The 26,986-nt window shown below is 34.7% G+C and overlaps 4 protein-coding genes across 4 annotated transcripts in view; 3 read left to right on the top strand and 1 right to left on the bottom strand.

Moving 5' to 3' along the window:
• The first annotated feature begins 25 nt into the window (after window positions 1–25).
• Window positions 26–15,440, top strand: LOC108368700 (phospholipid-transporting ATPase ID-like). Its single transcript, XM_017623597.1, has 14 exons — window positions 26–784; window positions 3,682–3,972; window positions 4,844–5,017; window positions 5,077–5,353; window positions 5,410–5,562; window positions 5,661–5,850; window positions 9,088–9,243; window positions 11,954–12,105; window positions 12,224–12,447; window positions 12,555–12,780; window positions 12,890–12,993; window positions 13,060–13,308; window positions 13,379–13,495; window positions 14,847–15,440. The coding sequence occupies exons 1-14, from the start codon at window positions 26–28 to the stop codon at window positions 15,147–15,149; spliced, it is 3,375 nt and encodes a 1,124-aa protein (XP_017479086.1). The 3' UTR covers window positions 15,150–15,440.
• A 4,171-nt stretch (window positions 15,441–19,611) lies between these two features.
• On the bottom strand, window positions 19,612–21,219 carry Cdk7 (Cyclin-dependent kinase 7). Its single transcript, XM_017623590.1, has 2 exons — window positions 20,801–21,219; window positions 19,612–20,740 (listed from the first exon to the last, which is right to left on the bottom strand). The coding sequence occupies exons 1-2, from the start codon at window positions 20,861–20,863 to the stop codon at window positions 19,781–19,783; spliced, it is 1,023 nt and encodes a 340-aa protein (XP_017479079.1). The 5' UTR covers window positions 20,864–21,219; the 3' UTR covers window positions 19,612–19,780.
• Window positions 21,220–21,664: 445 nt separating this feature from the next.
• On the top strand, window positions 21,665–25,181 carry LOC108368696 (40S ribosomal protein S5a). The gene is made up of 5 exons (XM_017623593.1): window positions 21,665–21,749; window positions 22,593–22,992; window positions 23,217–23,333; window positions 23,716–23,814; window positions 25,019–25,181. Exons 2-5 carry the CDS (start codon window positions 22,594–22,596, stop codon window positions 25,085–25,087), a joined length of 684 nt encoding a protein of 227 aa, XP_017479082.1. The 5' UTR covers window positions 21,665–21,749; window position 22,593; the 3' UTR covers window positions 25,088–25,181.
• A 551-nt stretch (window positions 25,182–25,732) lies between these two features.
• LOC108368693 (uncharacterized) overlaps window positions 25,733–26,986 on the top strand; it is a 27,990-nt gene continuing 26,736 nt past the window's right edge. The window contains exons 1-2 of the mRNA XM_017623591.1: window positions 25,733–25,869; window positions 25,932–26,399. Of these exons, the coding sequence (XP_017479080.1) occupies window positions 25,811–25,869; window positions 25,932–26,399 (527 nt within the window). The 5' untranslated portion in view covers window positions 25,733–25,810. The remainder of the gene's footprint in view (window positions 25,870–25,931; window positions 26,400–26,986) is intronic.

Below are 26,986 nucleotides of genomic sequence, written 5' to 3'. Positions count from 1 at the left end.
GCGGTCCAATGCGAGCGATAAAGTAATGACATTCGGTGATTCCACACCATCAACACCGCATAGGGCACTGATAATGTCATTTGACAACAACAACACATCTAGCACCACAACTACTACACCCTTAGCAAAAGCCTGCACGAGCACCACGCCGCCACAATCGCCTGACATTACAACAATGCTGCCATCATTGACGATGGCGATGGCGATGAGGAAATCATCAGTAACATCCACATCAACACCTGCAACTACACCCTCATTGACATCAGTAACACCATCGCCATCAGCACTATCGTCATCTTCCCTATCGTCACTATCACAAATCACAACAACAATGCACTCAGATACATTATCACAGACGATGGTACTTTTGGGTACGCAGCAACAACAACAATCTCACACCACCAACGCGGCAAGTCGCACACAAAAGACACCAAACCAAAAAACCAAGAACAAAAGCCTAACAAAATCGCTTACACCAGATACAATTGGCAAAACATGCTCCAAAAAGCACTGTATGTCATGTTGCGCTTGCCATAGCCAGGAGTTCCAGTCAGCAGAGCATCCGAAAGGCAGCGCAAAATCAAAATTGAAATCCAACTTGAAATCGCAATCGAAAAAAATGCTTAAGCAAACATGCGAAAATTGTACAAAAAAATGCACTAATAAAAATCACACCAAAAACGTACGCATCAACAACAGCACCACCACAGTAACCGCCACCAATACCGATAATGTATTTAATTTCTATGACACCGGCTGGAGTTCGTCTCACCAAAAAGTGCACGTATGCATGTGATTTTGTACTCGGCTAACTGTAATTTGTGCGCTCAAAATAGAAATGTGTACGCTCGCGCAGTCGAAATCCTAAGCTGCATATATGTATTTAGTACTATGACGCTAAATACGTTTTTTGTTTGCTTTGTTTTGCCGCTTGATTGCTTCACGCACCCCTCCACCCTGTTTAAAAGCTTAAAACTGTGCCAATTTTTATAGTTGAATATGATTCAAGTTCTTTCTACAAACCTTTTAAAGCAGAGATGTGCGATTAATCAATTATTAATCAAATATTATTCAAAATATTTTCTTTTTAATTAATCATAATCCTGATTAACTGAAAAAATTGATTTATCAGGTTTACTCTAAAAAAATTAATTCAAATCTGAGTAACTTTTGTCATTTATCTTTTGAGTTTGCTTTCAAAGCAAATGAAATTGGTTAAATATTAGAATACAATCAGGGTATGTAAACGCTTAAATGCCTCGTAATTAAACAAGTCCTCGGGGTTTACGTGGTTACGGGCATTTGCGTTTAGATGAACTGGACGACTGAGTGGAAGATCGACCTATCTCGGCAGCCGGTTCGAAAACGTCCTATTTCAGAAAACTTTTCAAAAACGCCCTACTTAAAAATTTTTTTGAAGAACGCCCTATTTCAGAATTTTATTAAAAAAATACCCTATCTCAAAATTTTGGTGAAGAACGCCCTATCTCCAAATTCGGTTCAAAGACAACCCATCTCAAATGAAAGTGTATTGAAAATGTGCTTAGATATGGCGTTTTTGAACCAAATTCTGAAACATGGCATTCTTGAAAAGTTTTCTGAGATAGGGCGTTTTCGAACTGGCTGCGACGAATTGCCCAAATGTAACTTTCTTCTTCCACATAATGCCAAACAAATGGTAGAGGTTCTCCACTCATTATTCTTAGTGATAATAACCTAACATTATAAATCTGCATATAAAATTGTGGCTTTGGCTGTGAAATAAAATGCACATCGTTACTACTCGTATGTAATTAAAATATAACAGCAATTATTCGGGTCTCTTATTAATTAAAATGGAATTAACTGCTAAATAAATTATTTTGATTAATCAAATATTATTATTATTTTGTTAATGAATGAATGAGGTTTCGATTAATCAGCTTGTTCAATTAATTGATCAATCGTACATCTCTAGTTTGAAGCTTTATTTTTCCTAACTTTTTTGAAATTTTTTGATTTGATGTGAAACACTTCTGGCTTCGGTAAGGTAAAATTTTTCTTTGATGTGAAACGGTTTTTAACTCATGATATGAATATTAAATAAGTTATTAGTAAAAAATATTTTTAAAACAAGCTTTCTAAATATGAAACGAATCGGACCATAAAAACGGGCTTACCAAATATCTCCACTATAGCGCTATCTGCAAAAAATTCCCTTCAATATAGATAATATATATTATAAATATAAACTAAATCAGGCTATAGATGCAGAGTTTCGAAATATTTCGACATACGCGCCACCTACCGGCTAAATTTTTTGTGTAGTTATACGTTCCAAATATGAACCAAATCGGCTTATAAATACAGTGCAACCTAGCAGATTAATACCTCTTTCAAATTCCATTGTCATCGGGTTCTGAGCTAAGTTTGAAGTTTCAAGACTCTAACTTATCGGGAATGCTTCAGCTGTCCACGTCCTCAAAAGATTTCAGAAACACTTTGTGATTCAAGCCATACGATGAATGTTGCCTCATTCCATGACTGTGTACTGGAAAGTCAAGTGTTTTACTCATCTCTACTCTGAATCGCCGAGAGGATTTTATTGTATGTCTGGTCTAGTTCTCAAGCACTCGTTCGCTTCCTCATTTCTCCAAACACCACCACGCTGCAGTGGGGCTCAGCAGAGAGTGAATATGTCTTGTCTATTGGATTGTGGGAATTTTCAATATTCCGTAACTCAGGTTGAGTAGTAGGACCTTGATCGCAGCCTAACTGTGTATAACAAAGATGTACTTCAAGGAAAAACGCCCAGTATCCTTAAAAAGTTTGCATAGATCTCATCCTAAGAATATTACAGCAATCTACATAGAAGTATGGAAGTCAGTGTATTTTGTACTCCCGTCGTTCTCTGAAACGGGTTAGGACTACCCGCTTCTTCTGTGTAAAATTTCAAAGACGGACAACGTGATCTAAGCCTCTCTGTTAAAGGTAGAATTTTAGACGCCCTAAGCTTTTAGCTACTCCCAGTTGCAGGGCATTTAACATTTATGTCTCTAGTTGGAATGGATAGAAGAGTCTCTAACGCCGCCTGGAGTGGCGAGGAGACTCCACATACAAATTCAAATTATTTTCAAAGTTGTATTGGAAAGCTATGTCACATCAAATCCTGACTACTAACACTCATATGATTTTTTTTGTTGTGCTACTTTTTTGCATGCGCTATATAAAATAAAAAAATATAAATGTATCTATTATAATTAACATTATTAACCTTTCATGCCTCAGTGAGCTTCTAGCGGCGAACTAATTGCTACTTAAAGTTTCTCCTTTCCATCTACGGTCGGTTCGATTTACTTATGATGCCTGAGCTAAAATTGCATGCCGCAGCTTTCATTGTCACTAACAAATACAAATACATATACAAATAAATAATAATTGCTTTAATACTCCAAGAAACGCTCCAAGGCTTATTATAACTACAACCACTTATGTACATACATAGTGCATACATATGTACATGTACTTACACTTTAGTTCATAAATCAATTTATTAAATAAAATGAATTCAAAACCCGAGCAACTTGCCACGCTTTATCCATATAAATACATACAAACTGTTGTACATAACTATGTAGATTTGCGCATTTCTTAGCAGAGACATAAAAAAAACTTAACTCAAAATATTAAATATTTTTTAAGGCTCTCGAACCGGTGGACTTTTCGGCGAATCCCGAATTCGAACCCGACTTCCGCTGGTACGACAAGACCCTGCTGGATGCAGTGCGCTCTGACGAAGAGCACACCCAAAATTTCTTTCGCCTACTTGCGCTGTGTCACACCGTAATGCCGGAGTATGTGGAGGGACGACTCGAGTATCAGGCGCAAAGTCCAGACGAGGCTGCGCTGGTGTCAGCAGCACGAAACTTCGGCTTCGTTTTCCGCTCACGAACGCCAAATAGTATAACGATAGAAGTGATGGGTAATCGAGAGGTATGTACTTGTACACATGTAAATAGATAAGGGTCAATCCATGTCAAATCGTCCAATGTTTGGAAACGACCATTTTTGATTTGGATGAATTTTTATTATATAACAAAGTTGTGCGAAACAAAAAATGTTTACGTTTTTTTTTAATTACCGGGATTTTGCAAGTTTTTTTTTTTTTGAGTATCTCAAAAACTATTAGAGCTACAAATATGGTTCTGGTCTTGTTTTAAAGTTGTTATAAAGAGACTATATGTATATAAAGAACTTTAACACTTTTTTTTTATTCACTACCTCTAATTGATCTTAAAAGATTCTGAAATTTTCATGCGGTTTTCTTTTAATGATTTGAATTTTGGACTTTGAAAATTTTTTTTGTTTTTACTCTAATTAAAGTTGTGCTAAACAATTTAAATTTATTTTTAATTTGCAATTTGAAATTTTTTTTTTAAGTTAAAAAATTTCTTTGTTAAAAAACAGCTTGAAAGTTTCGATTTTAATTAAGATCAGTTGCAGGTATTGTATAAAGAAAGCTAATATAAAATTTGTCTTTCAAAAGTCTGAATTTGTTTTTTTATTTTTGGATTTTTTGAATATTTTTATACAGCTCCGAATGTCACCGTTAAAATGATACCAGAAGCATTTTTGTAACTATGTACAATAGTTTTAAAAATATTCAAAAAAATTACTTAAAAAATCCGGAAAATTGTGAAATATTGAACTTTCAAAAAAATAAAATATTATTTAAAACTTCATCCAAATCAAAAATAGTTGATTCCAACCATTGGTCGATTTGAAATGATTGACCCATAAACGTATTTTTTTTTTTTAACAGTGTAAAATTTAATTACTTATTTTTTTTCTCTTTTATTTACAGGAGTATGAACTTCTCAACATTCTAGACTTTAATAATGTACGCAAACGTATGTCGGTGATATTGAGGCGGGGCGATGATATTATACTGTACTGCAAAGGTGCTGATAATGTGATTTACGATAGGTTAAGCACTAGTCAAAGTGATATTAAGGCGCGTACTCAGGATCATTTGAATGTAAGTTGAAAATTTAATTATGCTCAAATAATATTTACGACCAAAAAATTGCTCTGCAGAAATTCGCTGGCGAAGGTTTAAGGACACTGGTACTTGCCGAACGACGACTTGACGCAGATTATTATATGGATTGGTTACAACGCCAACAAATAGCAGCTGTTTCATTAGACGCTCGCGAAGAGAAACTGAACGCCATGTATGAGGAGATCGAAAGTGAATTGATTCTGGTGGGTGTGACGGCGATCGAAGACAAGCTACAGGATGGTGTACCACAAACGATAGCCAATCTACAAATGGCTGGCTTGAAAATTTGGGTACTAACAGGCGATAAACAAGGTAAGCAGAAGTCATGTTTATCAGTTTGCGATTCTCTTTATGAATGCGATTTTTAGAAACTGCTATAAATATTGGATATTCGTGTCAATTATTAACCGATGAATTGGCTGATGTGTTCATTGTGGATGGCAGTTCACTAGAGGAGGTCGACAAGCAGTTGCGCCAATTCCGTGAATCGGTGCGAATTGTCAATCGTTTTAGACCCACACGTAAGTGACTGAACTACATACATATGTACATAGATACATATACATACATATGTACGCATAGAATTTCATTAAACAAACATAAATTCTTACACTTACAGCGCTCGAGCCGAATGTTAATCTGAATCTCAATTTAAATGGTTCGAATAATGCCGATCGTAATAGCACATCTGTGACGTATGGAACTGGCTTTCGTACGCAGGCCACACCACCGCCGGCGCCAGCGATATCTGTTGTTACCTTTAGGTGGGATGATGACAAAATTAAGCATAATAAGGGCGAACCGGACAGGTAGAGGGAACTCCAAAACAAACGCCGCACTTTTACACAAAAGAAACACAAATCTCCTCTCTCTCTCTCTCTCTCTTTCTGCTACTCTCTTGTTATTATTCCCTTTAGTTTTTTTTTTGGTTTGGAGGAACTACTTTAATAGATATTTTTTATAAGTATTATTTTATTATTATTTAACATCTGACTTTTCGTACCGAAGTACTTAATTTTAATTTTAATTTCAACTTATCTTAATTTTTCATTTTTAATTCGAATTTCACGGAATCTCACTGAAATATGCATACGTAAATAATCCGTATTAATGGGTATATTTCGTTTGAGTAGCAATTTTTAAAGCTGGAATATGTTTTATTTGTTAATAATGATTAATTCGTGCTTCACTGATTTAAAAGTAATATGTATTACAAACCTTTTAGGAATTTGACACAGCGGGTTTTGAAGAGTGCGAAACTGATAGACATATTAGGTCACAAGGTCAGGCGAGCAGGCAGGGTGTGGTTTTAAATTCTAGCTTAACTGCAATAATTTTTGATGTGTCGTGATGGAACACAACTCCTTTACGATTTAAAATCTCAAGATATTTCTTTATGACAAATTCTTTCAAAAGGTCCAATTAACGACAATTCATCCCAATTGATCTTTCGATTTCGTATTGAAGCTCCTCCAATCCTACCACTCATAGAGCATAACCTTCTTTTGATCAAGTTCTGCATTTGCCATCGTTTGAGGTGAATCATCAGGTCGGAAGCAATAATCCACTTCACATAACCGGTGGAGTAGTTGGCGCTGCCATTCCGTAGGGCCTGGATTCAAGCCCGGTTCAACCCAACATCAAAAACTAAAAAATAAATTTCTCTAATAGCGGTCGCCCCTCGACAGGCTCTGGCAAACCTCCGAGTGTATTTCTGCCATGAAAAACAGCTTCTCATAAAAAAATACAATATCCGTTCGGAAACGGCGTAAAACTGCAGGTGCCTCCACTTTGTGTGACAACAAAAATCGGAGGAGAAGCTCAACAAAACACTAAGATATGTGTGAGCGCCAAAATATCATTATTATTATTATCTATTGTTTTCTATTATTAACTTCATTCAGCCCATGTCGAATCCAAATGTCGAGCTGGCTACTTCATTAGCTGGAAATGAAAACACTTTTCTTTTACTGATTTTCAATGTTCCTGCAGCCTCTCGTATCGTGTAAAGTGGCGTTCCTGACGGAGAATCATCTTTGATATTAAAAATACCAGCTTGGAATTTCTTAAGCTAGTTTTGCGACTGTCGCTCTTCACCAAAATCTTTACGCAATTTACATATTGAAAATCTATATCACCTAACAAACGCCATGGTACTCTATATGACTACGGGGCGTATGAGTAACAATTTACTTTTGAAGATAATTTCTTTAGATTTTCTTACCGACTTCAAAAAAGGAGAGGTTATTAGTTCGCCGGAATTTTTTTTATTTGGATTTGTACCACGTGAAATGTTTTCGATGTTTCTTTTTTATCGGAAAGGGTGGTCTCACACGAATTTGGTTTAGTTCCGATCATTGGATCGGTCCTTAATTTGTATATGAGCATTGAAGTCTGTTGTGTTTTTTTTTTACTTCAAAAATACATGTTTCTACATATATACGTCTACATAGTACATTGAAGGCTAAATATATGTATCTACATTGCTCTAAGTAATTGACTAGTGATGCATTGTTCTAATATGCAGCCCACAATAAAGTAAAGATCATTAAAAAAACACTTATTATAGCCAATAAAGAAATGTAGAAACATATTCTGCTTATTTTTGGTATTTTCCTTTAAAAATTCTATATTTTAAACTTCACTTCTATGACTAATTCAATAGAAATCCTGCATGAGAATTTCAATTATTTCAAATGCCTAAATATTCGAAAAGAAAATTTTCAAAAAAATGTCGCTTATGTTATTTTGGCGGTTAGGGCTCGATATTTTGTAGCATTTTTCGTTAAAAAATCTACTCAAAATTCATAAAAAATAAAATAGATTTAAAATGTATTTTATAAAGATTTTTAAATCTATTTTACTTTTTGTCAGTAAGACCACTAGCTTATTATAGCGCACAGTTAAGAATTCTTAGTATGTCCACAAAGCTATTTTCTTCTTCAAACACAAACTCTTACATACAAACCGATACATTGGAAAAAAATCAAAACAAAATCACGCCATTAGAATTTAATAATAATAGCCAACAAGACAGTGCAATTTCTACATCATTTGATTATATTGTACAAGGATGATCCCCTCTATTGGTACTTGTTCCGCCCGGAAAGTAAATACTTATTTTGTACATTAAAATATATTTTAACACATTTAATAATCGTAATTTTTCACGCATTGTTTGTTTGTTTGTTTGTTTGTTCGTTCGTTCGTTAAAGTACACTTAAAAATGTCGTTGTCGTTAAACACGTTTCTCGCATACATACATAAATATTACATATACCTAAAGACTTCAATGTACATAAATTAAAGTAGGTCAAATTAGGATGCATATTTAGCTTTTGATTGCTTGGTTTTCGCATCTCACCCACATCGATCATTGAGCTTTTTTATTCATGTTGTTACTGTTGGTTTTGCTCCTGTTTGAAAACGTCACTAATATTTGCTTTCGTTTTGTTCGATCGTATTTGTATTAGCGATTTCTTTTTAGTGAAGAGCTAGCTATGTATTGTACTGCATTTAATAAATATTTATTGAGAGACTTTTAAAACTACAATCCGTTAAAAAAAAGTGTGTTGCATTGTTTTGTTGAACATGTTTGACTTAGTTTGTGAATGTTGTCAGTATGTATTATGCATATGTATGTATGTATTTGTGTATGAGTGTGTCCCTCGCTGCATTCATCATTTTCGTGCACTAATAAGAAAAACTAATTAAGTACATAATGTCATAATTAGTTTTAATGGGGTTTACTTGTCTACCGCCGATATCTATGCATGCATGTATGTATGTATGTATGCAAGCCATTTTACCGACAATTTTTTACCAACATCAGATGTAAATATCTGCATACATACATACATATGTACTTGCAGCATCGCTTCATTTGTACCGTTTCTGCACAAATTGCTCTCTATGCGTTTTTTGTATTTCCTTAATTTTTATTTTATTTATTTCTATATATATATGTATATGTACATATTTTTGCAACTTCATGCATCCTTCATTGACTCAATATTAACGAATTGCTTTTCAAATTTTAACTGCAGCGCCGAATGTAATGAACTCTATGACAATATCGAGAAGGGTGCTGATGGCGCGACCACATTACACCCGGATGAAGTAATCGAAGAGAACACCGGCTTCGCGATTGTTGTTAACGGACACTCGCTAGTTTACTGCCTCTCGCCGGAGTTAGAATCAAAGTGAGTGCTTTTATGTCAAATATGTATACATACATACCTACTATTGCATAAATGTTGTTCGTCATGAATTGCTTTCCACCTCCATTTTGAAACCGTCACTTGTTTACATTTTTGTGTGGTGAAATAAAACAATTTCAAAACATTACACTGGTATACAGCAAAAATGCACACTGGATGACCCTATCCAATCCCAATGTAGATTCGGAAAATGGAGTTAATTTTTTTTCTATAGATAAGTGTTCGAGATATTGGCAATTTACCGATATTCAGCTAAAAAAGTGGGTTCACTTAATCACATATATATTACAAAACAAAGAAATAATCTTAATATCAAATATGGCAAATGAAAGCTAACAATATTCTCCATCAACCGTATCTAAATCATTTTTCGATATGCCTGATAGTTTCTGGGAAAATACATAATCATTCCAGATTTTTTGTTTTTTTGATGCAAAAATTACAACAAAATTTAAACTTTAACAGGGAAAAAATTTAAAACAACAAATTCTGTGTCGATTTTTTTTTTTTTTTTAAATCCAATAGAAATGCGCAAGGATATTTTTTCATTGAAATATGAGCAGGAAAGAATGTCACTCATACGCCATGTATGTACACGCACAAGAAAATCCTTCCGAATTCTTGAACCATACATAGGTGTTTCAACAATATTTCACTGCATAATATTCGCAGAAGCATTTAATTGGGAAAGAACGTGCAAAAAAGTGTATTGTGTGGTATGCTTATTAGCTGGTGACTTTATGTCATGTATTCGTTTGAGCATGCCGAAACGATTACTTAGTGCCTTAGAGTGCCTTGTGTTGAAAATGTATTTTGTTGGAATTGTATTTTGGCACTACTATGATTGTAAAGCAAAAAGTAATAATAATTAAAAAAATACTCTATATGAGCAAATCTCACGAGTTGTTTTTTTTTAGTGTCTGCATTTATTTAAATCAATGGAGTTCCAGGAACAAGTACAATAAAAAATAAATAATTTTTTTGAACAATGCTAGCCTTAATACGTTTATTTAGGCGATCAGGTACCGTAAGTACTCATTTTTTCATTGTCACGCAAAAAAGTCGTAATGTACTAAAATTTTGTATTGTATAAAAGGAATTTTAGATTTTTAGTTAGTTACGGCTTTTTGTATTTCAGCAACGATGTGAGATAGGGCCACGCGGTAGTACTCGTCGAAATAAAAGGAGATTAATGAGATCAAAGTTGACTTAGAAGAACAGCACTGACTATATTATATTGGTTTAGGACTTGAACCTATATGGTTTACGAACCTAGAGGAATGAAACGTTTGTCTACCTGTTGCATATAACGGTATATTTTTCTGAAATGATGGCTCAAAGATGCAGTAGGGAATCGCCGTCAGTGTCTACTCGAAGGCGCCATTCTGTACTCGGTGGACGACTGCAGCTTCGTCCAAGGATCCAAAGTAAGAAAAACGTAGATTGGAATCACTGAGTCATCTCAACTTCAGTCGCATTACATTCTAAATGACTTCGCGACGTGAAGGACCGTCTGAAGCTCAACAGTTGTAAAGTAAGAGTTCTTGCCGGTTTCGTTACAGGACGCTGCGTTATCGCATTAATACTACAACGATGACGAATATCAACGAATTGTTTCGGCAGAAATTGCCACGTTGAAAATACGTAGAAGGCATTTGACCGCATTATGGGTCGATGTCTAGGTCTGCCGGTGAGACAACTCAATAACTTGATAACACGGTATACCAAACATATGTACGGTTTGTGAAGGCTACCCCCACGGCACCAAACACAAAGTCTCCTGCCCAGTGAAGCCCCCACTCAGCTAACACACTTTAGACCGGCCTCATCGAAACAGCACGTTTCTCGAGTCTACCGTTAGTTGAGCATGACGACAACGATTGCTAAACTAGCTGATTTAGGCTTAGTAGTGCCGCTACAATAATAACAACAACGTGCTCAGATCAAAAGCCTTGAAAAACTATTTATGGAAGAACGCGCTTATAAGACTACCATCAAGAAGCAAATCGCGGAAATAATGGGAGTGTCATTTACGATAGCTTTTAGCATCATGTATTTTGCAACGAATTATATTTGCTATTTCCGAGGTTAGCGCAAGATACATACACACATATGTGCATATGTAGGTGCCGAGAGTGCTCACACAACTACAGAAGGATTAGCGCTTCTAGTGTTTTTAAACCTGTGCAGCGATAGCAAGAATAAACCAATGAGCCAAATTATTACTGTAGACGAAACTTCGGCTCTTTACTAAGAGCTGGAGTTGAAGCAGGAGACCAAGCGTTTCAAAAAGTACCATGGACTTCAAGCTGCCTTAGCATATTGAAAAAGTAAAGTAATCTGCATTAAATTTTTAACCCCTTGAGCTTCATCGCGCAGAGTTATTGGCCTGCTCTTGTAGATCGATAAGTATAAATCCTAACCGACTTCCAAAAAAGGAGGAGGTTATCAGTTCGTCGGAATATTTTTTTTTTTTATGTATGTTGCCGCATAACTTTGGACCAGGTCAACCGATTTCGATAATTATTTTTGCGTCGGAAAGGCAGTGTCTCAGAGGTGGTCCCATACTAATCTGGTTTAGATCCGATCATTGGATCATGAAATATATACATTTTTTTAAGTCGGTTTTTTTTTGCTAAAAATTACTTGTTTATATTTATTTTCATTTTTTTTGTTCTATTGCCATTTTAAGATTCTTGGACATCGCTTCACAGTGCAAAGCAGTTATTTGTTGTCGAGTAACGCCGCTACAAAAAGCACTAGTTGTGGAACTAATTAAGCGTGCCAAGAGTGCGGTAACTCTGGCAATCGGCGATGGTGCCAATGATGTGTCCATGATCAAAGGTAACAGACACAATTTTAAAACTTTAACTTTACTCCTTTAAATGTATACATTAAGTTTAAGAATTGCTAACTTTAGTTTCAATTTGTATTTATTTGAATCAAACATTTTTTCACACAGCTGCCCACATAGGCGTTGGTATCTCTGGCCAGGAGGGTTTGCAAGCGGTGCTGGCAAGCGATTATTCGATCGCCCAATTTCGCTACTTGGAGCGCCTTCTACTCGTACATGGACGCTGGTCGTATTATCGCATGTGTAAATTCTTGCGCTACTTTTTCTATAAGAATTTTGCATTTACACTATGCCACTGCTGGTATTCGTTTTTCTGTGGCTTCAGCGCGCAGGTAGGAAATCAAACCGTGCAATATTCAGCAGCCATCTTTTTGAAACAACATATTTTTGCTTGGTACTAACCTAATTTGTTATTATTTTCACATGGGCGCTTATGCAGACGGTGTTCGATCCAATGTTTATATCAGTCTACAATCTATTCTATACCTCACTGCCGGTGCTAGCGTTGGGCGTATTCGAACAAGATGTCTCTGACAAGCACAGCGTGGAGTACCCAAAATTATATACGCCCGGACTGAAGAGTCAATTGTTCAATACACGTGAATTTGTTTACAGTGTACTACATGGTGCCTTCAGTTCGCTCATACTCTTCTTAATACCATATGGTACGAATAGTGTTCTGTAAACCAATATTTTTAAAAGTTTCGCACTTTAGTTACTATGTAGTCATTTTTATTTGCTTAATTTTATATGCATACATATATTGTTTTGTAGGCACATACAAGGATGGCGTTTCGCCAGATGGACTCATTCTCAGCGATCACATGACGTTAGGTGCGGTTGTTGCCACTATTCTTATAATCGACAATACAGCACAGGTACACTTATAAGATTATTTTCAAATATCATTTCATTGCACATATTTGATTTTTCCAATCGTACAGATAGCGCTATATACATCATATTGGACGATATTCAATCACATTACCATCTGGGGTAGTTTGATATGCTTCTTTGTGTTGGATTATTTTTATAATTATGTCTTCGGCGGTCCCTATGTCGGTTCACTTGCGATGGCTATGAAAGATCTGACATTCTGGACGACAATGATAATAACGGTAATTATGATAATGGCACCGGTATTAGCCTACAAATTCTATCTAATCGATGTGCATCCTAGTTTAGCTGATAAGGTAAGACTAATGAAATAATTCATACTACATAGTTCACTCGTATATTCTCTTAAACTTTTGATTTCGACAGATACGTCTTAAATGTCGCGTGAAAACACGCGCACGTCAGAGCAATATGGTTATGCGGACCCCTTCGGCAAGGAAGGCGCGACGATCTTTACGTTCGGGTTATGCATTTGCCCATCAGGTAAGGAATAGGCAATCAGTAAAACCTCGATACAATGAAGTTGAAGGATTAGACAAATGCCTCCTTATATTCGTAGTTTCGTTGTATTTATGTATATAATATCAAATCCGTAATGCAACGAAAAGTGCTAAATTTTCAAGAAAAAAAAAATTGTCATAGGTATAGTTTTTTTTTTCTTTTTTGTAACGGGACTCCAACCTTCAACAGATTTAGAATTCGTTATGTAGACGCTTTTGAGCGGACACTTTAGTTGCGTTCCCCAACTTTTCTGGGTTAAAACCTGTAAAACTATACAAAACATTTTTGTATGGAAAATTTCGCAGAAACGATATTTTTTCATGGTATTCAGCAAAAAAAAAGTTGTATCGAGGTGGCACTGTATATTAGTAAGTAGTCTTCAAATAATGTTTCTACGACCATGATATTTCATACGTCTTCAACAAAGTACATTCATATTTAATAGATTTATTAAAAAACATTGCGCGAGTATGCCCACATTCGTATTAAGAATGAAAGAAGTCTGAAAGTTACAGAATTTTTTTATTATTATTATTCTTTTTTTTTTTATTTCGACATTTATTGATGAATTATGCAATCTACATATCGATGATGCTCTGCTATAATGACACAACTAAAAAATTAAAAAACTGAATACTGAATTGTGTCTAATCCTGGTCAAATCGTTAATAAATATTTACGACAGCTTTATACATATTTAGTAAGGATTAGACAAGGATTAAAGAAATGTGCCAATGTTCAGCAGTGAGGGTTCCTTTTTTGGGTTTCGAGTTGTGTCGTTTATTGCAGAAGACATTTTCCTTCGGAATAATTAGGGTCAACCTGGATTTTTACATTGACTTTCCTTTTGTGATTAGACTCTACATGCCGAAAGTCGCCATCGATCCAGGTGTCGTGAAATACGGTACTTAGTGAGAATCTGGTTTATGGTCACTTTTATGAAAAAGTTGTGATTACCAAGTTTGTGCTTTAGGACATTGGTTACAAAAAATATTAAGCCACCTTTTTTCGTAAGACTAACGGTTTTCGAGGAAATTCCATGGAAAAAGTTTTAGCTTAAAGTATGCATTAGGGTTATGTATTTTGAGGTCTTTTTGATTTTTCAAAGGCCTGTAATGCCACTTTTGGATAAACCTTCGGAGGAATACTAAAGTTAATATAATAGTTTTTTTACGAGCTATTGGGTTAAAACAAGCAGGAACGCCATTTAAGCGGGTATCAATTAACGACAGAATACTGCACTCAACCTTTAAAAAAATAACTATATGTACATTTGTAAATATGTATGTATGTATCTGTTATATTTAAATTCCAATAACTGTTTTCTTTGCAGGAGGGCTTTGGTCGCCTTATCACCTCCGGTAAAATTATGCGTAAATTACCACAAGAATTTGCGTTCCCTTTGGGATTGGGCAGCAAAAAGCTGCAGCCACAAACCACAGATGGCAATGAAGGCAAGAATGGCCAAAACAATAATAATAGTACGCGAAGCAACAAAAACTCATCGACGGGTTATCTTAACGATGCCGACTTGGACAGCGCGACTGGAGGTGGCGGCGGCAGCAACAGTACCCGTAGCGAAGATAACCTAAGCCCACGTGCACCTTGCCAAGACTTAGATACAATTAATCTTTAAGTTTATATGTATGTTTGTACTTGTGTATAGCGTATACGTATGTATGTAGAATGTGAGAAGCCGACAGAAATTGTGTGTTTGGCAAATTGCATACAACTTTTTCTGTTAGATAAAGGCCACCAAAAACAAATAAACCAAAAAAAACCCAAGCAAAAACGAAAACTTAGTATGTATGTATAATTTACTTGAAAATATGTGAAATCCTAAATGATGCCTGTTTGGAATTATTGCAATCAAACAAAAAAGGAGTTTTTTTTTTAAACGTTAGAAATTAATTATGTATGTATTTCTTAAAAAAAAAATCTACAATCAAAGCAAAACTAACGAATATGTTTATAGTCATAGGTTTATTACAATAATATTTTACGATTAGGCGATTATAGAATTAGTGTTAATAATTTTATTAGATACGCAAATGGAAGAAGAAAGCAAAACAAAGAATTTGGGAGCCGATACTGATGAAGAACAAAAATCACAAAATAATAGCTTTAAATTTAGTGATTAGCTTTTACGCGGACTAACTACTATGTATTATTAATTATTATCGATAGTTGTCTATTTATTTATGTATGTTTAAGCTAGTCTACGTATGTTTATTTTTTTAGCTTAACCGAGAAAAAAGATAAATTCGGTCTAATTCACAAATGTTCGATTTTTTTGGCGCTCCTTTTTTCCGCTTTAGTTGAGTTAAACAAAGTTTTAAGCTAATTGTATTTAAATGTGAAATTTAGATTAATTTTTAAATCGTTCATACGCATACAAATAGAGCTGCATGTTTACAAAGTCACTTCAGTTAGGGGCATTATGAAACATAAAACTCTTCTAAAAAATAATAGATATTTAGTTGAAGTAAAGATCATGTATAGTGGTCCACAAAATAATAGGAGTGCGATATTTTCACCAGATTTTTTTATTTTTTCTTTTGTTTTTTTTTAAGTTTATAATTTTTTTTTAAACAGTCTAGCTGGTAATGCAACGAACACCATATAAATTCACTTCGCAGTGTCCTCCATATAAAAGAAAATTGTCGAACATACTTTATATGGAAAAACCAAAAGAATTCTCAAAAATCAACGGGATTTTACACCAACTTGAAACTTGCACTTCATTATACTAAAATTAAATGGGCTACAAAACTGCATACCAAAGTTTTTTTTTTTTTTTTCTGATCAAAACGTTTGAAATTTTGGTGAAAATTTACAAAATTTTTATAATTTTTGTACAAAGTTGGAAATGTGAATTTATAAATATGGTGCTTTTTGTATAACCAGCTAGACTTTTATGAAAAAAAAAAAAATGATAAACATTAAATAAATAATAGACAAGTAGCCAAAACTGGTTTAAAATATCGCACTCCTATTATTTTGTGGACAACTGTAGTTGTATGTACTAGTACACATTTAATGCTGGCGGGGCTACCGGGAAATCGTGCAGGTACGAAGTATTGCAAAGCTTTACGATAACTAGTATCAACTGAAAAAGAAAGTCTGCCTTCAATAAAAATAACCTCCCAACTCCAAAAATCGACTAAAAATATTTTATATCGTCAGAGGGAGTTTTATTATACATACACACACATGTATATACTGTATAGATGTATGTATGTGTACATGCATAAATATCTATAAACATTAGGTGGGGTCGATTTTGTATTTGGGTGTTGAAATAAAATTTATTTTGTGGTATTGTAAGAGTGATATTTATTACACCGTGCGACAGTTTTCTCTAATGTCACAATTTTTTTTTAAGGATATTGAAATTTCAAAGATATGATTAATTAAAAAAAGTTATTTAAAAAATTCGGTGTAATGCTTAAAAACAATACGAGTTTCAATATGGGTATCAAATAAAGGGAAATACTCTAAAATTCAAAACAATAAATTTTTTCTGTTTTTTTTTCGTTAACGAACAGGTACTGAAAATGTTGCTTTAACACTTTATCCTTAAAAATTTCCAACACTTATTTTTGGAAAAAAATTCGAGTTAACGGCTAATATGTACATACCATAACCTCGAATTCACCTAACTTGATCAGTTTAAGGTAAGAAAAGTTAATAAAAGGACATTTCTAAAATCTTTTCGTCCTTGTGCACCAAAAAAATTGATTGTTGACATTGTATATTTTCCCCCTTTATTTTATACCATATTGTTATTCAGCATCGTACTGATTTTTTTTTTAATAATATCTTTGAAAATTTATGGTTTTGTTTTAAATGCTGACGGAAAGTAAAACGAAAAATGTAGATTTTCTATACATATTTGATACCTATTGTGTTTTGCAGTTTTCTGCCTAAACAAATAACAATTGGCTATAAAACCTTAATAAAAAATATATATATCTTTGAAAAACCAATTTTGGTTGCTAATGTCTAGGGAATACGTTATTCGTAATCAGCGAAGATGTAGATCAGTTAATAAACCAGAGAATAATTTTTTTTTTATTAATTTTAAGATTTACCCTTAGGTAGGTACAGGATGACATAGCACTATATACAGACTATGTGGTTTCGGTTCTACGATTTCTTCGCTCCGTTCTTTCTTCTTTTTACCGTTATGGTAAACCCTAAATTTGTACGAATAATCCGCTTTATCCGAACAGAGCCCTATGTGCCACTTAGAGTTCGATGAACCCGCAATACTAAGACTAAACAAATAATATTCCACAGGCATGTAAAAGAAAATACAATATTTGACCCACCCTTTTGTGCATATGTACATATGCATGTACATGCATAATTTTTCTTATTGGGTGTGCTAGTATGTTTCGCAGCTTACAATCCACATACATGTGTGATTTTCTTAGAAGTTCTACTCATTGTTAGCATATACATACTTTACTTATGCATACATAAAAATACTATAGGTACTAAATAAAATAAATATTTAATTATGTACGTATCCGCCCTATTTCTATGATATACACAATTCCTTAAAACATTTTTTTCCCCCATAACGGTTACCCACTTAAATATAGAATCCATTAAAAATGTATTTTTAGATTTGCTATTCACTTATGTTTCTCTTTTTTTGTTATTATTTTCTCATATATTTAAAGAAACACTTGATTTGAACTAAAAAAGTGCAAATTTCATTTTCAAGCCTTAGAAAATTTACTCTCTTATACTTTATTAGAGGATTGGAAGAGAAAAGCTCTCAACGCCATTGAATGATTTAAGAGCCCAAATTTTTCTTTCATTCTGACGATATAAAATTCCTAAATTATTTGCATACGTATAAAATTATATTAATATCGTCCGTCAGCGCTGGAAATCTCCTCATGGTACTGCTTTTTTAGTGTTTATTGCTGTTCATAAAGATAGTTGTTAAAACTCACCGTGCCTCATCTAGCAATCTTAAGTCATACTGTTACTTTTTAATATAGGCAACTAGATAAATACATAGCTTCGCCAATTGTATCAATTTTTCAAAGGTAAATATATGTATAAATTGGTGTGTACATAAGCATAGTACATAAGTATTCAAATTAGCCGCGGTATGGGTTTCCCTACGGAAAGTATTGTGATTAATTACAACATTTACATACATATGCTAATAAAACAAAACCAATTTGAGAGCAAACCTAACTGTTGCCAATGCGGTTTATCGATCGGTCTAGTTCTGTAAATCCTTTCCAGCAACTAGCATGTGTACTTAAGTCTGTTGTAGGGTAGTGCTTTTAGTATGTACATATACATACATGCATGCATATGGATGTACATATACATATCGTTCATTTACTTCAATAATGTCATAATCCAAAAAATATAAATTTTGAGTTGGTTACGCAGAAACAAGCGTCATCTCTTCTATTTCATAGCTGTATCGATTACCAGTATCTCACCAGAACAAAATATCTGTTCATTTTTACTATGCGAGTATATCGTTACCTTAATAATTCGCAAAGGCCCTAACCAAAAAATGTTTTATTTTACAGGAGAAGCAAAAAACGTTATACAAATCAAATCGTTCATACGTGTATGGCGTTTCAAAAAGTGGCGTAACTCCGTAGATTTTTTTACCAGAACTTGCAAATTTTTAGTGAAGTTGTATTTTAATATATCCTACGAAAATCTGTGAAATACGTAGTTTCGAAATTGTGGTTAGGGCTTTTGTGAATTAAGGTGACGATATGTAAATTCAAAACTTTAAAGCCGTTTTTCTCGAGTTTTGCTTTTTTGAGTTGTGACATTATTGAAGTAAATAAGCGATCTGTAAATCCATACATACATACATATACTATCTCATTGTTTCATGCATTCAACGCTAAAGCGATGATTTTTAAATGTTAATGTTTTTATAGAGCTAGAACAAATTGTAGTCACATATGCGGAACTATTTTCTAACTTTCTCAATTTTATGTTAATAAGGCGCTTATAGTTTAGTATAATAGTGTAAGCACTACATAGACGCAGAACCTTATGATGCTGAACATTGTTTGAAATAAAGAATATTGTATTTTTTATATACATAAACCAAATTGCTTTTTCTTTATTATCGTAATTTAACTTGTGAAAAAGTGCATAAACTTTAACGAAACAAAAAGTCGATAAAAAAGTAACAAATTTTATTGGTAATATTTTAATTTATCCCTAACTTTAATCGGCATCTTTGATATCGCCTTGCAGCTTTAATCAAAAAAGTTTTTTTGGCACCGTGCCACCTTCCAGAGAATCGATGAGTTTTCGCTTTAAGCTGGGACGTTCTTCAGCAGGTTGTTTGTTGCCTGAGGGCATTGGCAGCTTATGGCCGACTGATGGCGCTGGTTTGTTCGAAAAATATTTCATACTTAATGCTTCTGTGCAGGTGCAACGCTGCGCTGGATTTAGGGCAAGAAGCTTTTCCGCCAAAAGGATGAGATCATCAGGCGCAGCTGTAAAAATGTGTTGTAAGGGAATAGCAGGAAACTGCTTGAATTGCATGTAATCCGGCAATTTGTTGAGGTTAGGCCACGTTTCTTCAGTAGGCGTGCCGAGAGCTTGGAAAATTTTTGTAAGCTGATCAAGATCGGAGTCGCCTGGTAAGAAAGGAATACGCAATAAAAGCTCGGCTAATATACAGCCCACTGCCCAGATGTCTATTCCAGTACTATATTGTCGCGCACCAAAGAGTAGTTCGGGTGCACGATACCATCTTGTAACAACCTGGTGAGTATAAATACGATTGGGCGAACCAAAGAACTTGGCTAAACCAAAATCACCAATTTTTAGTACACCATCTGTATTGACCAGCAAATTATTTGGTTTTAAATCTCTATGGAGTATCCAATTCATATGTAGGTACTCCAAGCCACTTAAAGTCATAATCATGTAAGCTTTGATATTAGCTTGGGTTAAAATAATCTTGGGATCCTTTATGATAATTTCCAAATCGGTATCCATAAAGTCGAACACTAACGAGACATTGGATTTATGACCAAAAACGTCAACCAAACCTATAACATTTTCATGCTGTAGCTCGTGCAGTAGTTTGATTTCCCGCAACGCTGTCCGGTTTATGCCGTCCTGGGCCTCTTCCCGACTTCCAATTTTTATCTTTTTTACCGCAACTATCTGCTCGGTGAGCACATCTCGCGCCTTATATACTGTCGCAAACTAAAATAAGACAATGAAACGCTAGAACGTCATCTACCCTGGATAATATTTATTCCTCACCTGCCCCTCGCCAAGAAACGCAATTTTCTCATACCGAGTTAGCTTATTGTCTAGCTGCTGCATTTAGAGGATATAAAAAATGCACACTTGATCACAAAAGGTCGACTTTGTTTTTGGCTTGGTTGGTATGAACTCAATATGCCAGGTAGTTCCTCCAAAGCAGTAGTTATAGTAGGTTATCGCCTGAACCGCTCTCTTTCAACCTTTGATGAACAGGCTGATTTCTGCCAAGCCGACAAAATATTTTATACGGAGGGTTGAGGAGTTTTTGTCATAGATAAATTTTTAAGGTATTACTAGCCGACTATGAACCAGAATATGCACCGCTTTTTTAATTCAACCGGCAAATTTTCCAATTTCTGATTTAATTTGACACCCAGCTTGGCTGTCAAATGGAAAATTTGCAAAATAATTCTGTGCTTACAAGTCACAAAATGCTTCCATTTTACGCTTTAAGTGACAGAGGGCGCTAAAAAAATTGGTGTGGAATTATTTCACTGGCACCAAAACGCGTTTGGGATCGAAACCCGCTACCGGAATCGGTTTGGGACCAAATGCACTACCGGATCAGCGTTGCCGTTTTACTTAAATTGAAGCAAAATTGATTACATTTTTTGTGCCTGCTAAAATGTTAAATTTTTCTTCGTTCTAAATTTTTTGATTAAAATATTCAAAAATGATCATTTTGCTTAAAAATTCATTTCTAACTATGAGTTCATTTTCAATCAATTTTTCAATTTTGTTTTTGGATCCCGTATAAAGTTTTTGCTACGGCAACACTGTACCGGAATTGGCTGCTTGTAGTTTTGTCTCTTGTCGCGGGAAATTTTGCCTGTTTGACAAACGGAAACTATAAAATTTGCACACTTGGCAGCATTGTTTGAACATGTTCTTTTTCTGGCGAACGCCATTACTGTCTGGAGCAAAGGCAAATTTTCTGTGCTTAAAAGTAAGAAATTTATTACAAATCTACCACAAGATCATTTTAAGAGGGGCGTTAAATATGCAGGAAGCATTTGGCATTAGTACTGTGCAAATAAAATGTGATATTTGTAATTATTTGCTATGAAATGTATCAATTAAATTTTGAGGTTAAAGGAGTTTACAAAGCTGGCGATATTTTATGTCAAATGTTTAGCCACACGTGTGCATAAATTTATTCCTAATATAAGTTTGGAACATTCAATAAATGTGTACTGGCACAAATAAAAAAATGCGCGGAGTGAGTGCCATTTACTTCACTTAAGTGCTTGTAAATAAGTCCATAACTAAAACCGTATACACCAATTTATATGGGAAATGCGGTATTCGATTGGACGATATTAAGCTTGGTTAACTATTCCTCTTAAGGATATCGGTTCAAAGATATAATCCTTAATAAAGTAAAACCAACATATTTTGAATATTTGCACAGTATCAATCCGTCCTCTACTAAAATCATACCCGCTGAAATACCTAGCATGTATGGTATTCAAATGGACTATAGAAAATTTGTGGTTAACTATTCCTCTTAAGGATATCGGCTCAAAGATAAACTCCTTAATAAAGTAAAACCAACAATAAATATTTGCAATTATCTCATTGTCCTCTACTAAAACCATACTCGCTGAATTACTTAGTATGTATGGTATTCAAATGGACTATAGAAAATTTATGACTAACTATTCCTCTTAAGGATATCGGCTTAAAGATATAGTCCTTAATAAAGTTTAAAACCAACATTTCGCCACATCGAAGATGGGACGATTGACATAAATAGAATATGTATTAATCAAGTTGTTTACTTTTTCAGAATGGCTGAGGTTGAAGAAAGTGTTGTCGAGAGCTTCGACGAACAACCACCAATTGAAACTGAGGGCGCTGAGACTCTGTTAGAAACAAATATTGTTGCCACAACGGAATTGCCTGAAATTAAACTTTTCGGTCGTTGGTCATGCGACGATGTCACCGTAAATGATATCTCGCTGCAGGATTACATTTCGGTCAAAGAGAAATTCGCTCGCTATTTGCCGCACTCTGCTGGCCGTTATGCTGCCAAGCGTTTCCGCAAGGCTCAGTGCCCAATTGTGGAGCGTCTGACCAACTCTCTGATGATGAAGGGTCGTAACAACGGCAAGAAGCTGATGGCTTGCCGTATTGTAAAACACTCCTTCGAAATTATTCACCTGTTGACAGGTGAAAATCCACTACAGGTAAATGTCTAGATAAGTAATTTTAATTAAGAAATGACATGTCCCATGCTAAACTGTTGTCGAGAAAAACAAATACCTCTTCAATCAGGTAGAATGAGGACACATAGCAAACAAACTACTCTTATTACTGTGAATATTTTGTATAATATTTCCCTTCAAGAGTATTTTACAATCATTTGTACTAACTTGTAAATAAATTGCATGAATAATGTTTTTGTATTTAGATTCTAGTGAGCGCTATCATCAACTCTGGACCCCGTGAAGATTCGACACGTATTGGGCGTGCTGGTACTGTGCGCCGACAAGCCGTCGATGTGTCGCCCTTGCGTCGTGTGAACCAGGTAAGTTTCTAAAATGTATGTACGCATTTAATTTGCAGCCTAGGACAATACCTTACAAACTATTTCATCACTTTTGGAAGGCTATAACCCTAGGCTATATAAAACTGTTCTTTAAATATCCATAGCGCCAAAAAGTATTTTACTTTCTTTTGCCGTATGAACTAAAGATACATCTTAAACAAGATTTATTATGTATGTCCAGCTTATTACTCTTTTATTTATTTATAAAACTTGAGTTATGCTTCTGGACTAGAACAAAATGTAAGATATTTTGAAACGGCAATTTTACAATCTGGAGTTGCTTTAATACAATCTTTTTAGACAATTGAATTAAACAGCGACTATTGATTATAGAATTGAGAAAAAATTCTTGTTTTCCTAGGCTATCTGGTTGTTGTGCACTGGTGCCCGTGAAGCTGCTTTCAGGAACATCAAGACCATCGCCGAATGCTTGGCTGATGAACTTATCAACGCCGCTAAGGTAAGTTTTATATCTTTGAGATCAGTGTACCATAATGCAGCATTATGATTTTAATGCTCTGCCTCGCTTGTACATAAAATTAAGATGATGGAATGCATCATGCCCATTATCCTAGCGATTAAATTTTATTCAACGCGTATTTTGATGATCGAGAAGCGTAGAAATAAAAAAATATGTTCTGTTAGTGTTGCAGTCCCCTCTAATGTAAAGCAATGTACTCACCAAGTTGCCTTTGCCTCGCTTGTGGACAAGATCAATACTTTCTATTATCCTAGCGTCTAAATTAATTTGTATATATATTTTGATGCTCGAGAAACGTAGAAATACAAAATTTTCTTCTGTTAATGATGTGTCCTCTCTAATGCAAAGCAATGTACTATCCAAGTTGTCTTTGCCTCGCTTGTGGACAAGATCAATACTTTCTATTATCCTAGCGTCTAAATTAGTTCTATTTATATTTTGATGCTCGAGAAACGTAGAAATACAAAATTTTGTTCTATTAATGTTTTGGTCCGCTCTAATGCAAAGCAATGTTCTATCCAAGTTGCATTTGCCTCGCTTGTGGACAAGATCAATATTTTCTATTATCCTAGCGTCTAAATTAATTGTATTTATATTTTGATGCTCGAGAAACGTAGAAATACAAAATTTTGTTCTATTAATGTTTTGGTCCGCTCTAATGCAAAGCAATGTTCTATCCAAGTTGCATTTGCCTCGCTTGTGGACAAGATCAATATTTTCTATTATCCTAGCGTCTAAATTAATTGTATTTATATTTTGATGCTCGAGAAACGTAGAAATACAAAATTTTGTTCTATTAATGTTTTGGTCCGCTCTAATGCAAAGCAATGTTCTATCCAAGTTGCATTTGCCTCGCTTGTGGACAAGATCAATATTTTCTATTATCCTAGCGTCTAAATTAATTGTATTTATATTTTGATGCTCGAGAAACGTAGAAATACAAAATTTTGTTCTATTAATGTTTTGGTCCGCTCTAATGCAAAGCAATGTTCTATCCAGGTTGCATTTGCCTCGCTTGCGGACGAAATTAAAAATCATTGGCTTTATTATCCTAGCGCATTAAGCAACCAAGTGTTTATTATTGCGCTTGAGAAACGTAAAACTACAGCTTATTTTGTTTGTTTATTCAAAGAAAATATTTTTACTGAAAATTTAATAATAAAACTTTATTTTATATTTGCAGGGATCATCCAACTCCTACGCTATCAAGAAGAAGGATGAGTTGGAACGTGTAGCCAAGTCCAACCGATAAGCGCTACAGTTGCACATTCGTTTTTGTGTATATTTTTTACAATTACAAAGATGATTTATTAAATAAACAAAATATATGTATATGTAAATCAGAAAAATTTGTACATATTTATTTATGAACGCTTTTTATTGGTTATTTAAGTGGTGTTCGAATTTTCTTGTTTCTTCAATTTCGAGGACGACTGATTTCCTTCTCAATATAAGATAATTTTAATTTCTGACATGAAAGTTTATGGACTGCATAAAAGGATAGATACATGGTGAAAGGAATGGTGAATTCTATCGGTCTTGGGATAGGCAGAGAACGTATAATTATCAGCCACATTGCGTAAGTCGTAAATTAGGCTAAATTGTACGACTCGACAACATTGGCATTGTCTACTGTCGTGCTGAAATTAGTAAACGACGAAAATCGTCGAAAACTTCGCAGTGCTGCCAAGTTTTTCCGTTTTAATACACTAGTCGATTGGAAATTTTAGGCAATGACGTGAAATTTTCGATACGATTCGACTCTCGAAAAACGACTTACATTCGATACGGCTCTTGCAATGAGGGTGTATGAGAAGGTGCCCAAACATACATCTCTGTTCTTGATTCAACATATCTGTAGCTTGTGATTTACAACACTGGTTTGGCACCTGTCAAAACTTCAAAAAAAAAAATATTTGCCGCGGGAAATTTTGCAATCTTCGTAAACTATTTATTTGCTTTTACCCTTTTGAATATGTCTAGACAAGATATATCAATTCCAAAAGATAACGATACGTCTCATATTTCCCAATCGTAAGTAATTTCTGATGTCATGGCTTATAGTTAATAAAATATAAGGCTTTCATAATTCACAGATTTCGCGATCAGAAACAAATTGAATCTTTTATACGACGAAATAATTTGCTCAAAATTATAGAAGGAGCAACTGAAAAATTTATAAAAAAGTATAGCGAGAGTAGGAAGCCAGAGGACGCACTGGGTGCTCTACTGTTACCACTTCGATTTGAGTATGTCGAATTTACACGCATCGAAGACCTAGAATTGCTGCATTTAGTTGTGGAAGAGCCATTACAATTTTTAAACGCCGCTAAATATTGCACATATTCGCTTATTCGCGACCATATTAAACTAGCTGGGAGTACAGGAGACGCTGGTGGTGGTCTTAAATCTATCGATATTGATCAGGTGCATATTCAGCTGCGCTTCATAGGATTGCCTCAGCAGGAAGATTTGCATTTTGCACCTTTTAAGAATTGTTGGCCGCCAGGACTATCGTGGACAACTGGGATTTTGTCGGCAATCTCCGAACCCAAAGTTGAAGTGTAAGTTTATCTTGAATACTATATACGCCGTATTACTTATTAGTAGTCGTCCCCAAATAAGATACATGTTTTCAAATTCATTTCCCATTTCGTTGCTGCAAAACGAAAGGAAAGGAAATGCAAAAAATACTCAAATTTATCAAATATGAAGAGCATGATTGGAAAATATGTTCTGATCTCAAAGTCGTTGCAATGTTATGCGGTCTACAAAGTGGCTACACCAAGCACTGCTGCTTCCTCTGCAAGTGGGATAGCCGAGCTCGTAAGGACCAATACGTCAGAAAGGATTGGCCGGAAAGAGTCGAGTTTACCGTTGGTGTGGATAACATCAAATACACCCCTCTTGTCAAGAAAGAGAAAATCATACTTCCACCCTTACACATCAAGCTCGGTCTCATTAAAAACTTTGTTAAGGCTTTGGACAAAGAAGGCGAAGCATTCGACTATTTGAAAACAGTTTTTCCAGATATTTCTCAAGCCAAGATAAAGGAAGGTATTTTTGTTGGACCACAAATAAGAAAGTTGATCAACAATAATCAATTCAAAGGACTACTCTCATCAGTTGAGGCAGCAGCGTGGGAATCCTT

Source organism: Rhagoletis zephyria, unplaced genomic scaffold (assembly GCF_001687245.7).
Source record: "Rhagoletis zephyria isolate East Lansing unplaced genomic scaffold, Rhagoletis_zephyria_1.1 Rzeph_scaffold_03260, whole genome shotgun sequence".
Lineage (NCBI taxonomy): Eukaryota > Metazoa > Arthropoda > Insecta > Diptera > Tephritidae > Rhagoletis > Rhagoletis zephyria.
This window is presented reverse-complemented; position numbering and strand designations above follow the sequence as displayed.

Excerpts from the sequence above, each read along its gene's own strand:
- LOC108368696 (XM_017623593.1), top strand. The coding sequence starts at position 22,594 with ATGGCTGAGGTTGAAGAAAGTGTTGTCGAGAGCTTCGACGAACAACCA. Across the intron at positions 23,334-23,715 it reads CCTTGCGTCGTGTGAACCAG|GCTATCTGGTTGTTGTGCAC; the intron begins GTAAGTTTCTAA and ends TTGTTTTCCTAG. Across the intron at positions 23,815-25,018 it reads AACTTATCAACGCCGCTAAG|GGATCATCCAACTCCTACGC; the intron begins GTAAGTTTTATA and ends TTATATTTGCAG.
- Cdk7 (XM_017623590.1), bottom strand. The coding sequence starts at position 20,863 with ATGCAGCAGCTAGACAATAAGCTAACTCGGTATGAGAAAATTGCGTTT. Across the intron at positions 20,741-20,800 it reads CGTTTCTTGGCGAGGGGCAG|TTTGCGACAGTATATAAGGC; the intron begins GTGAGGAATAAA and ends GTCTTATTTTAG.
- LOC108368700 (XM_017623597.1), top strand. The coding sequence starts at position 26 with ATGACATTCGGTGATTCCACACCATCAACACCGCATAGGGCACTGATA. Across the intron at positions 785-3,681 it reads CGTCTCACCAAAAAGTGCAC|GCTCTCGAACCGGTGGACTT; the intron begins GTATGCATGTGA and ends ATATTTTTTAAG. Across the intron at positions 12,106-12,223 it reads TGATGTGTCCATGATCAAAG|CTGCCCACATAGGCGTTGGT; the intron begins GTAACAGACACA and ends TTTTTCACACAG.